Raw genomic sequence first — 12,906 nt, 5'->3', positions numbered from 1 at the left:
TCGTATCTTTGCAATAGAGAATCAAGAAGGGCTCTCTCTTGGAATATAGCTTCTAGCTTAGTAAATGCTGCAAACGGTGTCCTTCGGTTGATCTTCCAGTGTCGAGGGGTCATGTGAACTTTCAATTCAGCCAAGGTCTCCACTACCGCTGTCAAGTAGCATCGCCCATTAACTAGGTTGACCACCATAATCACAAGCCTGCGACAATAACAACATATTCAGCCAGTAGTATTCACAAATGTTTAAGCGGAAATATAAGGTTTTAAATGGTAACCTCTCAATTCTTAAACAGAGATATCACTTGTTTAACAGTGACCTAGTTTTTTAAACAGAGACAACAATACTTAAATAGAGACAACAATATTTAAACGGTAACCTCTCATTTATTAAACGTAAACCTCATTTATAAAACTGCAACCATATAAAATGAAAGGGTAAACGTACATTATAAACATTATACAAATCATAACAATCGAAAAAACTATTTCGATGGTGTATACAGACAAAAATGCAAAACAAAACAAAAACCCTAGCCGAGAAATCGCCCTGCAGACTAACAAAACTCCAACCGAGAAATCCCCCTGTAGACTTCAATATCTTCCAATAAAAACAAAACCACAAAACAAAACCGAAAAATCTTTCTTTGTAACAGAATAGTTAACATAAAACCATAATCAATACCTTAGATTGCAAACTGATGAAATGCCGAATACTTGTGCGGGACTTCTTGTTCGAGACACCGGTGGAAAGGGAGAAGCTGAAATTACAGAGGATGTGCAAGTAGAGACAACTTCGGAAAGGGAAAAACTGAAGACGTGAATTAAGAAAAAAACAAGTATACGGCTCTAGTAAATTCGTCTCTTGGGGTTACCTTAAGAAAAACCCCCCACATCCTCTCAAACCGCCGAAATGGCTGCAGCCACAACTTCCCATGCAAAGGCATTTCGTTAATAAAATTTAAAAATCATTCCGTTAACCACCGTTACATGCTTTGGGGGTTTGAAAAACTTAGAGTTTAAAAGGAAGAGGTTTTTAGGGATTGCAAAATTAAGGGGGTCTTTTTGGCAATATTGCAAACTTAGGGTTTTTTTTTTTGGCAATATGCACTAAATATAATTACAATATATATATATATATCATAAACATATCAACAAATATTAACATTTAAAAATAAAATCTATTAATATGGTATGTAAATATTTTCTAAAATTTTAATTTATTAAGAAAATAAAACAATAAATGAGTGTAATTTTATTATAAAATATAAAAATAAAATATTCTAACTAAATAAAAAATATAAGAAAATTTAAAACAAAATAAAAACTCATTTGAGATCGGGTAATTTATATAATTTATTGATAAAATGTATCATCCATATAAAATGATAAGAATTAGTGAATTAAATTTTTTTTTTATCTATTCTAATAAAATCAACCAATAAACATATAATTAAATAAATAAAAAACACGGAGAGAAATTTGATAATTATATATTAATACATTAAATTTGTAAATATTTAAAAAAACATAAAAATAAATGATATAATTAGTAAACACTAGTGTATATAAAGTCATTTATCAATTTAAATATCAAATTTGAGTAGTTTTTTATATTATAATTATGGTTTTAATATTATATTTACTCATTATTAGTTATTATAATATTTTTTTATATTTTATAATTAACCACGGTTTGACCCGGTTGAAACCATTGATCCCTAACTCTTAGGCTTAACCGAGTTAATGTCTGAACCGAGTCTGACAACCTTGATCCACACACAAAATTGATGAGCAAAGATGGCCTTCCTTTCATATATATATATATATATATATATATATATTATTGCATCTATAATTACTGTTTGCATCATTATGGATGTTAGATGTATGATTTTTTTTTCATCAAAGTCTAGTAATTTTGTTCGATAATAAACAACACCAATCTCAAAAAAGGCTTTGAACAGGAATCTAGTTATGTAATTTCTTATATGATTGCGTAAATATATTTTATATAAATAATTGGAATATGCAAAAGGGTGGTTCAATAAACCTGTGTTAACTTTTTGGGACAAAGACTGCTTGTTTTGGGAAAGAGGGCGGGGCGAGCCCACTGAAAGAGCAGGGGGCGTGCACAAGCTTCGGTGGAATAAATGAGGATGGGGCCGTGCTCACGTGGGCGCTGGAGCCACTGCATCTGTGACCATTGTCACACTCCCAGAAAGTGTCGCTCAGTAGGAATCGAGCTCACCAGCTCGGTGAGGCTCTATCGATGACCCGAGTGTCTGACAATAGACCCAAAGGTCGTTGGTGACAAAGACTGTTGTTAACTTATCTAAAGTTTTTAGTTTAGATGTTTCATATAAATCATCGGGGTGCTTATTTTTATTTTAATATTTTTTAAAGGAATAGAAGTTAATTTGTATTTAATTTCATTAAACATCTAATCTAAGAAAACCAACGGTGAAGATTTTGTTCATGAATCATGATATCAAGTCAAAAACAAGTTGTAAAGAGTTCAACTTCAATCTCTAGAAAGATCTCTGTTACAAGTCGATCTCGATCTCTGTTACAAGTCGATCTCGCACTAGGCCCTTTAGTTCAAACAAAACGCTAATATAAATTCATCATCCCGAGCAGAGAAGAGTGCAGTGTAGACAATGGAGGGAATGGTAGGTATTTTGAATTCGAGGGCTCATCTCCCCCTTCTTCCTCTCATCACGGTGAGTTTTCCTGAAAATTTTTTATTTTTTTAATGCTTTTTCTATCTACAAATCCTGGTGTTTTTAATTAGGGTTTGATCGAAGTTGAGTGAAAGTTTTCTTGAAGCCGAGGGGTTGTTGGGGTTTAGGTTTGTTGATCTTTGTTTGTGTTTAGATGCATCAAGATCTTGGTAGGGTTAAGTGGATTTGTTTTGGGGAAGAAATTCTGTAATGGGTTTCCTTGGATGCACATAATTTAATTAGGGTTTGTTTCAAATTTTTTAAGGTTCTTTTGCCTGGTGATTCCTTTGTTTACCATTCCCATAATTATTTAACAGATTCTTAGTTTCACTGATGTTCAATAATATTTTTAAGGCTGTTTATCAAATGTTTTTTGTGGCATGGAGTTTCTCTTATGAGGTCCTCTAGATTCTCATATTGTAATTTTGTTTGAAAGTCTTGATGCTCTCTTTGTTTGCCATCTGAACGCTAGATTCATTGCCTTTTTTCTTTAATTGATATCCATGATTTTGCTGCTGATGTTCATCATTTCATTAATATTTTTGGATGTTTGACAGATTTTAAAGAGTTGTTTTTTTGAGCCCATGGATTGGTTAAAATTAACTGCTTGTTGTCACGGTTTAGGTTTGTCAATCTGTGTTTATGCTTAGATGGGTGTTCTTTTTTCCAAAAGTTCTTGATGGTTTTCCTGGAGAGTTTACCATACTATTGGCTTCTGAAATCGTTGTGTTCATTTGCTTTTCTTGTATTTGCACTTATTTGTCAAATATCCTATTTTTAGTTTAATAGATTTATATTGGTGTATTTGATCAAAGTTTGTAAGAAAATTTGATCTGTGAATTTTAGATTGTGTCCTGAATGTGTCTTTGGCTATTCGTAACTATAATTTTTGGTCTTTTAGGTCTTATTTGAAAATATTCTTCCTTGTTAACTCAGCCTAGATCCGGAAGTGATTATTAAAACCAATCATGTTTTGGGATAAAATCCCAATATCGTATTTGTCTAGAAGAAAAACAGAAATTGTGTTGTCATTATGGTCTGACAGTGTTTAGGGGATTGACATATGATTAGAGGTTGCTAAATATTTTATCCTGGCATTGTAGTGGATTCAAATTGTTTATGCTTTTCTAAGTCAACAAATAAATTGAATTCTCTGTCTGTCCTAAGGGATGCCGTACAAATATACTTTTTGCAGCGCGTGTGTGTAATGTTTAATTTTCCAAGTGTTGATCCTTATTCATTGAAACCCATTTTGCAAATAGTTAAGGTCAAATTTTTGTGCTAAAATAGGAGTGTGTTTTTGTTTTTTTCTTTTTTTGTTTTTTTCAAGAAGCATCCATCTTTTATGGTTTGATTTTGTGATTATATTCATTTATTAAATTTGGGCAATTCGGTTTTTGGATTCATTTCATAAATAGAAGTATGCTTTAATAAAGCTTTTTACATTATCTTTTTTCATATATATATATATATATTTATTTATTTATGTGATAAAGGTCCTTTTCTATGAATAAAAGATTCTTTGTTAGCGTGAAAAAGTGATGTGTGGATTTTATTATGTTGTGGTCAAAATATTTATTGTTTCCTATTTCATTTGGATGATCTGTAAAAGTTAAAAACATGGTGAAAGGTGGATAGGTATTGTGCACCGTTTTATATCTTATGGATATTTAAGATATCAAATGTGATGACTGTTTCAATTGTGACAGCCTGGTTGTGCTCTTGTAGTTGCAATTTCTTTTTATTAATCCAATTAGGTTATTGTGTTTTCTAATGAGATCAATATGGTAAAGATGTTGTCTTTGGCTTATCTGTGATCAGAGATTATTACTTTCTTCTGCTCACTCAAGATTATTTCAATGGTTGTTGTGTGTTTGCTTTGTTTTTATGGATTGTGTTTCCTTGAAAATTGCATGTTAACAAAGTCATGATGCCAGCTAGCTTTCAAGTCAGAAAGCATTATCAAGAAATTGTTTGTTCCTAGGTTTTTGTTCTTTCCTTAATCTCATATTCATAAATGGATGGGCTTTTATGCTCTAAAAACTAATGAACATCCAATACAGTGAAAGACACTTCTTCATTAGTACTGTTTATTGTTATTGTCTCATATTCATTTAAATTTTTTTGGTTTTCAAATTTCATATATACTTTATTCTTTTCTTGTTATTTATTATTCCAAGTGAATCGATTGAGCGTATGCCCTTTTTTGGTGCAAGAATCTGTGTTGTCCTGAATGAGCTGTTTGCTTTTAAGAGATCACATTTAGCAATTTTATCTTGGTGCATTCTATTTTCTGGTCAAGATCCATTGCATGTACTTGGGTAAGGAAGCCCGTGTGCTCTATGTTGAAAACTAAGCATGTGTGGGTTTTTCAGGAGACTTATTTGCTACTTGCAAATGTTTCATTAGTAGCATTATTGGTTCTGAATAATCTACAAGTGTTGTAAACATCGTAAGAATGGATGATTTGTTTGTGTTGTTACATATCTTTCTTCTTATATTATATGCTCAAGGTTTGACCTGGTAACTGCTTTATTTCATGTTTAACAAAGGGTATGATGACAAACATTCGAAAGGCGTGTGAGTTAATGTTTTCTTAAAGGCCAGAACTTGACAATTGTTGCCAAATCATATGAGATGATTGTGTTCTCAGATTATGTCAATAAGGTAAAGATCCTTCTTAAACCTTTTCGGCTGCCTGAGATTACTTCTGCTTTATTTTCATTCTTGATTGTTTCACGTGTTTATTTAAAGGTGGCAGAGGAAAGATTGGATGTGATTTCAGGTTGTGAAGCATTATTGAGTTGCCAATCATGCTAATTTTATATTCCATGTTATTTTTTGTTCATATTATTCTCTTTATGGACGGACCATCTATAATAAATTGAATGAGTCATTTTTTTTAGAGTAGGATATGTAGCTGATTTTGCCAAAAACAAAACAAAAATAAAAAATACCAGGCACATGTAGTATTTCTTCCCGTGGACATCTTTACCTGAAAATTAAAATTAAATTAAATAGTATTGTTTGTAATTTGAAGGCTTTTGATGGAAAAAGTTTTTCTTATTGTGGACATCTTTATCTGAAAATTAAAATTAAATTAAATAGTGTTGCTTGTAATTTGAAGGGTCTTGATGTAAAAAGTCGAGCCAAATCCTTGTTTCTTTTGATATACTGAATTATTTGGATAGGCTGGTAATATAGTAAAATATTTTGTGCATAAAGCATTCAACATTCTAGTCCAAGGGTTCCCAAGTCGATGAGATAATATAGTACTAATTAATAAACTATAAACACAATCAAATTGGATAGTATTTTAAAATGAGAAATAAAAAGGTGAGTTCCATTGAAAGATGTAACCAGAAAAAATGTACTACTACAACTATAGATGGGGTATATGATACTACATTTTTGAAAGAATAACACCATATGATTTCTACTTGCGCATGTTGCTTAACAGTTAACTAAATTCTTTTTTATTAATATAAAAAGGAATGTTTCTACGACCATCTCTGTGACTTAAGAACTGGTCTAAGTAAGGCAAGCCTCAATAGGGCAAAATAAATTCTAACATTATGTCTGAATAAATTACCCAGTATGATTCAATATGATAGTCCTTTAAGAGCTAGATCATGGCTCAATAAAATAGTCTGTTAAAAGTAAAATCACCCAGAAAGGGTAATTTTACCTTGTTCTGCTTAGCGGAAAATTTGCGGAACAAGGAATGCGGCTAAGCTGCTGACGCATGTGGTTTATATTTTATTTAAAGGGTTAGAATGCAAAGTTGCCTGAAATGTATGGAGCAGAGGCAAGGTGGAAAATTAGCATTGTTTTTATTTTTCTTGTCTTACCTATGAAATGTAACTCATTGATGGTTGAATGATTTGCCTTGTCTGCCTTATCTTTTATTTGTAAGTAAATTTTTTCCCTCTAATTTTAGAACTGAGGGTTTGCTTTTCCTTCTTGTCATTAAATTTTATTCACTTGACTTCGGTCACCATCAAATCATAATATAATAGTGAATCTCTTGTGCACTGATTCTGAACACCACATATGATTTATATTATTAAGTAGCAATTAATAATTAAGAAACATATTTAATGTCGGTTTCATATTTTTTTTAAATTTAAATACAAGCATAGGTAGATTTTGGAAGTCAGCAATGCATCTTGTTTTTAAACAATAATAATAACTTGAGAAATGACAATAAAGTTGATTTTGTGATTTTTGATATTGATTGGTCTATTTTATTTTTTTGTAGGGTCTTTTCTGCATTTACTCTTTTGAAATCTTTGTGGTATAGTTGAGGCAATGCTTGTACCCATGTGTATGCTTACGGTGAATTTGGGGCTATTTTGGGAAGAAGGTGATTTTATTTTTTAACTACCCTTTGGTGGTTGGTTGCTTCTTTTTATGGCGGCAATGGCAGTGACTTCTTTGTTTGCGGAAAGTGTGGGTGCCATTGTCCGGGAGTTGAGCTTGAAGAAAGCTGCTGACGGGTTATATGGGCCATGCATGGCAGCATTTGAGCGTGCCATTATTGAGCGTGTCCCTCTTGTTGATCTCGTGGTTGAGGTCCGAGATGCCAGGGTAGCCCTTTATCTCACTTGATTTTGCCTTCATATTGTTCGATGAAATTCCTAGATGAGTTGTGATTGTATGTCTATTTCTGAAGGTTTCTTTAATTTCTGTATAAATGATATAATTTTTAGTTTACATTTGCAATTGAATCTTCATGGCTTATTATGTGTAGATGCTCTCTACTTCAGCAGGCTATATTTACTTCTAAGCATCAATGTCCAGCTGGATCTTCACTGCTTATCTACAATGTTTGATGAATTCCTAAGCTGAATTATGTATGTCTTAGTGTGAAGGTTCCTATGTTAAATCTGGAAGTGGTACTGAATTTTCACAGTTATATGTGCAGATACCCTTAACTTCAGCTTTTGAGCCCTTGAGACGTCTTGCATGTTCTCATAAGCAGATGATTGTGCTGAATAAGGTGGACCTTGCAGATCGTTCTCTGACAGAGGTGAATGCTTATGGTTCTTTTGTATGTGGAATGCATGGATTATTGAGAAGTCTGAGTCTTATGTTTCAAATATATGGACTGATACATGTAGATGTGGTTGAGGCATTTCAAAATGCATAACTTTATTTGCTATGGTGTCAACTCCCACAACAAAGATAGTATAAATGAGGTAAATTGTGCTTGGTTCAATTTTACAAACATATCATTGTGTGTTTTTGGTGTTTAGTACATAAATTATTTTGTTATTCTTAACAAAGTTTTTTGTCATTTCTCATTTTATGCAGCTATTGAGAGTTGTTAGAGCTAGGATCAAGAAACTAAAAGGCGATGACCGTAGTTACACATCAACTATATTGTTGGTCGGGATTCCAAATGTTGGCAAATCTGCAATGGTCAATTCAATGCATCAGATTGGAAGGACTGGGGCAGAAGGTGCCCAGCTCTACTCCACAACTGGCAACTTGCTCATTTCATAGGACAATTATTTGATAGATTAATGTGTTGTATTTAAATGTGCAGTAAAAGGAAAATTGAGACATGCAACAGTGAGCTCCCAGCCAGGAGAGACCAAAGACATTATAAGTTATAAGGTGACTAACTCATTTTAATCAGTCATAACTGTCTTCCGTGGTCATATGAATATTTTATTATAATCCATGAATTGTTATCATTTGAATGCTCTGTTATAATCCAAATTCTGATTTATTGACAAAAGCAAATTCAGTTTATGGCCGTAAAGTAGATTGAACCCATAGTTTATGTTTAGAACCTACTCTTGGTAACAACTAGACCTAACATTATGGAGCTCTCGATGTCACAACTTTTACAATTTTGCAGATTGGTTCTCATCCTAACATTTATGTCTTGGACACACCTGGTGTTCTATCTGGTGAAATTGGTGTTGATGATTTAGGGTCAAAACTAGCTTTGTCAGGCAACGATCTATCAACTTGTTTATTTTTTTTCTTCTAAAATTTGTTTTATAAGTTTTACGTAAAAATTTCTTTTCAAATTGTAGGGGCAATTGATGATTCATTGGTTGGGGAAGTTGACCTTGCTCGGTATTTTCTATCTGTTCTTAACTCAAAAGAGGAATATAAACGCTGGGAAAATTTGAAAGCTGATGCAGATGATGCGGTCATATCCACCTCTGAGTTCAACCAGGGGCGAAGAAGGCAATATCCTTCAGATCACACACAGGTGAGATTTATTTCAAGTATTAAGAGCTAAAATCATATGTCAAAACACGAATTTTCAATACTTTTTACACTGGAATTGATAGAAAGGTTCTATTCATTATCATGATTAAGTGGCTATTCAATTCTGATTCGCAAATCAGCAAAAAACAACATTTTGATTTTGATTTTTTTTTTTTTATATAAATCTTAAAAATGAATGCTGTTGTATTCTGTGTGCAGGATTTCATTGTTAGAGATGTTCGCCGAACCCTTTTTAGATGCATATCATCAAACTCGGTAAATTTGGAAAATGAAAACACAATGAGAATACTGATTGAGAATCAGCTCACAGCTTTGCATGAGCCTTTAAGACTACCAAAGGAACCATGTGAAGATAGTTATAAGGCAGTTGCTAGCAAGTTACTCAACCTTTTTCGTACTGGAAGGCTTGGCCGTTATACTTTCGATATTCTTCCCGGAATTACTAATGATCCCATTCTATCATAAGTCTTGTTCTTATATTATGTTCGTAGGGAGACAAAATGTGGATCTTCTGCAACACAACATTGTATTTACACCAATGGATTGATACACCGGATGTCTTTTGATGTGCTTTGTATTTTGGTGTTGTTTCCATGCGTTCATTCCTTCATTTCCTTCCATTTCAAAAATCTTTAGGTTTGTTTTTCAAGTTAGCAGAGTTATTTTAAAAAAAAAATAATAATAACACGAGAAATAAATGACAACAAAATTGATTTTGTGATTTTCAATATTTGTTTCATGAATTTTCTTTAGAGTTTTTTGGCATTTACTTTCTTGAAATGTTTGTGGTATACTTAAGAAGGCAATCATGGCGGCTAGTAGATGGGGAGGCAGCTCTTTCTTTTTTCTTATTTCATTTGATTTGGCCTTCATAACAATGATTGATGATGAATAATAGTTCTTTGCTTGTGATGGAACTAGGTTTGATCAGTAGGCTGATTCAATTTGAGCCTTGCAATAAATAGATAAATATACATCTAATTATATTTTTTTTTTCTCTCTCTCAAAATGTCTCTTATTTTTCGGTTTGAAAGTTTGACATTATAAATAAAATAATAAGAAAAATATATTTGATAATCGAGCTTAAAAAAAAATTGAAAATAAATGTTTTTTTTTTTTTTATATATTTTCAACTTTTTCAAAAATATTTTTAAAATATTGGTTTTTTAATTTTTAATGTAACACATTAGAATCTTTTTGAACCACAATCTCTTAACTATTGGCCAAGAATGCGTGTCCGGTGGCTAAGTAGACATTGGTCACTGGAGAGGGGTTGATTGGCGGTAGTAGGCCGGCTAGTGGTGATGGGCCGCCGATGGTGGCATGTTGCCAGCCAGTAGGCGGGGGTTGGGTTGGCAAGCGCTGGCCATCAGAGACAGGACAACCAGAGTAGTGGGCACGCAGCTGTGTAGCGTCGAGTCACCGATGGGTGGCGGGCAATTGGTGGCTGATGGCTTTGCGTACTGGGTCACCCGATGCCTTTTGTTATATTTTATAAAATTTTTTATATAAAAACTTTATTTGCTAATATAATATAATCTTGTTTACTAATATAAAAAAATTATGCAAATATGGGAAAATTAACAAAACTTTACAATATGTTTTTAGTAATCAAAATTTTTTTTTTGCATTTTTTATTTTCTAGAATATACAATTTGTGTATGTTAATATGTTTTAAAAAATAACAATAAAATAAATACAAAAACAATAAAAAAAAAACAAAAAGGAATCTCTTAATTTATGAGTTCGAAAACTCAATAAGCATCTACTTAAAATAGTAATGCTTTGTGATATTTGAAAGATAAATAATTGAAAGTAATAGTCAAGAAATAAACACAACTTTAGGATGTATTGTAACACAAACCACAAATATTTTCTACATCAATAAGGTCAATTACCCAGTTTAAACAACAAGATTAATGTTATGATCAAAATTACGCATAGGGATAAATGTTGCAAAATGACTTGTTTATATTCTTCAAAGACCTGAATTAGAAAGCAAGAAACCATTATTCTTTTACCAATGACATAATAATGAAACTAATTTCATTAGTCAACCATTGTATAGCCAAATGGTATGACACAAGAGTGCAAAGGTTAGGACGAAGGTTGTTAATCTGTACCGTTCATAGGTCTCGATGTGGTTTTTTTTGCAGGAGAAATAGCAGTTTCATCTCTTTGTGATTACAAGATAGGGGATTTTTTAGGTAGTTTGTAACCCATTGTAACTGATGTACCTCTATACATACTTGTCCCTTTAATAATCCCTTAAATATGGGATTGGGGGCTTATCACCTATTCGTTAAAAAAAAAAAAAATTTCGTTAGCGATACATTTTGTTATGGGAGTATTTGCCTCTATTAACGAGGAACAAAAACAAGGTAATATTTGGACAATATCTCAGACTTACCAAAAAGGTAAATATGATATTGCAATAGTCCAAAATTTTTAGAAAATAAACACTCATTGAAAATATATCAATATTATATCCAGAATTTCTTGAATACGAACATGGTCTCCGCACATTTCTGGAGAATAATCTAGAAAGTAACAATTTTACAAAATAGGTTTTAGAAAGTATAAATATCAAAATATTCTATTTATTTTGCGTTTTCTATTTTTTTAGTCCCTCTAATACAAAATCAGTCATTTTGGTCTTCGTATTCGCATATTTTCATCCTTTAGTTGTAAAATCCACTCTTTTGATCCTCTTATTTGTATATTTTTGTCTTATTTGGTCCCTCCAGTTCATCAGCTGGAAGGACTAAAAGGGCAGATCCGTCAATTGGTGGGATAAAAAAGACAGAAATGTACACATATGAGGGCAAAAAAGCGGATTTAAATTAGAGAGACTAAAAGGAAGAAAAACACAAAATAGAGGGACCATTTTGATATTTTAAAATATATACGATTTTCCTATTATACATACTTTCCAGAAAATAAATATAAAAAAAATAATTTCAGCAATTTTTAGAATGCACGTGTAACCACTACACTAAAAAAAGAGCTATAGAGGCGGTTAAAACCACTCTATAGCTTTAGCGGTGAATTTTTCACCTGCCTCTAAACCGGCTAATATTAAGCCGACTCTAGAGTTTAGAGCCGGTTTAATACAACCGTTGGGTAAATTAATAGCTAAGGAAGCGGTTTTTAGAGGCGGTTATAACCGCCTCAAAAGATATTTTACCTATAGAGGCGGTTATAACCGCCTCCACAATTTCAATTAATAAGAGCAACTAATTCATAGTTTTAGAGACGGTTATAGTTTTAGAAGCGGTTATAACCGCCTCTACAATTAACAAGGTTTTAACAACACTCATACTTTTAGAGGCGGTTATAACCGCCTCTAAAATTAACAAGGTTTTAACAATACTCATACTTTTAGAGGCGTTATAACTGCCTCTACAATTAAAATTTTAAATTTCTAATTATAATTTTAGAGGTGGTTATAACCCCCTCAAAACATGCCTAATAATTAGTTTGTAATTAAATATATATTATTTAATCAATTAAGAACTCACATTTTCTTTTTATTTAAAAAAATAAAATAGTGAAATACACATAAATTTGGGTTTTTTTTGGATCAAAATAAACTAGCAATTCAACTCACCAGCTTAAAAAATAAAATAAAATGCAAACTTTGAATTCTCTAATAAACAAGTTCTATTAAACCATAGCCCAAGTGTTTGGAATCATTGGATTAGAACCGTAAAATATGTTATAGATTATCGTTTACATAAAAAGGAACTGCTTAGTCTGACACAACAGCTTATCTTCAAGAGAGAATTGCTAGGAAGACAGCCAATTGATCCATCAATTCTTAGGCTCCATGACTCCACAGTCTATTTCTTCTCAGAGTTGCTATCAAGCTCATTCTTCAACTGCAATGAGAAGTCATCATTCACATCATCATCATCCCAATCATCCCACTCTGC

The 12,906-nt window shown here is 32.2% G+C and overlaps 1 protein-coding gene across 6 annotated transcripts; it reads left to right on the top strand.

The window, feature by feature from the left end:
- Positions 1–2,477: 2,477 nt before the first annotated feature.
- LOC120251512 (DAR GTPase 2, mitochondrial) lies at positions 2,478–9,537 on the top strand. Of its 6 annotated transcripts, none has more exons than XM_039260051.1 (11): positions 2,478–2,668; positions 5,272–5,386; positions 6,981–7,085; positions 7,149–7,309; positions 7,647–7,751; positions 7,843–7,920; positions 8,036–8,183; positions 8,271–8,341; positions 8,589–8,685; positions 8,770–8,951; positions 9,170–9,537. In XM_039260051.1, the coding sequence occupies exons 3-11, from the start codon at positions 7,031–7,033 to the stop codon at positions 9,434–9,436; spliced, it is 1,164 nt and encodes a 387-aa protein (XP_039115985.1). In that variant the 5' UTR covers positions 2,478–2,668; positions 5,272–5,386; positions 6,981–7,030; the 3' UTR covers positions 9,437–9,537. The 6 variants fall into 6 exon arrangements, with proteins under 6 accessions (XP_039115985.1, XP_039115983.1, XP_039115986.1 ...); XM_039260049.1 differs by having other exon boundaries at positions 2,478–2,719; XM_039260053.1 differs by having other exon boundaries at positions 2,482–2,719; positions 7,171–7,309.
- Positions 9,538–12,906: the final 3,369 nt, after the last annotated feature.

This window comes from Dioscorea cayenensis, chromosome 20, assembly GCF_009730915.1.
Source record: "Dioscorea cayenensis subsp. rotundata cultivar TDr96_F1 chromosome 20, TDr96_F1_v2_PseudoChromosome.rev07_lg8_w22 25.fasta, whole genome shotgun sequence".
In the NCBI taxonomy this organism is placed as follows: Eukaryota; Viridiplantae; Streptophyta; class Magnoliopsida; order Dioscoreales; family Dioscoreaceae; genus Dioscorea; species Dioscorea cayenensis.
The sequence above is the reverse complement of the archived record's forward strand: the minus strand, read 5'-3'. Positions and strand labels throughout refer to the sequence as shown.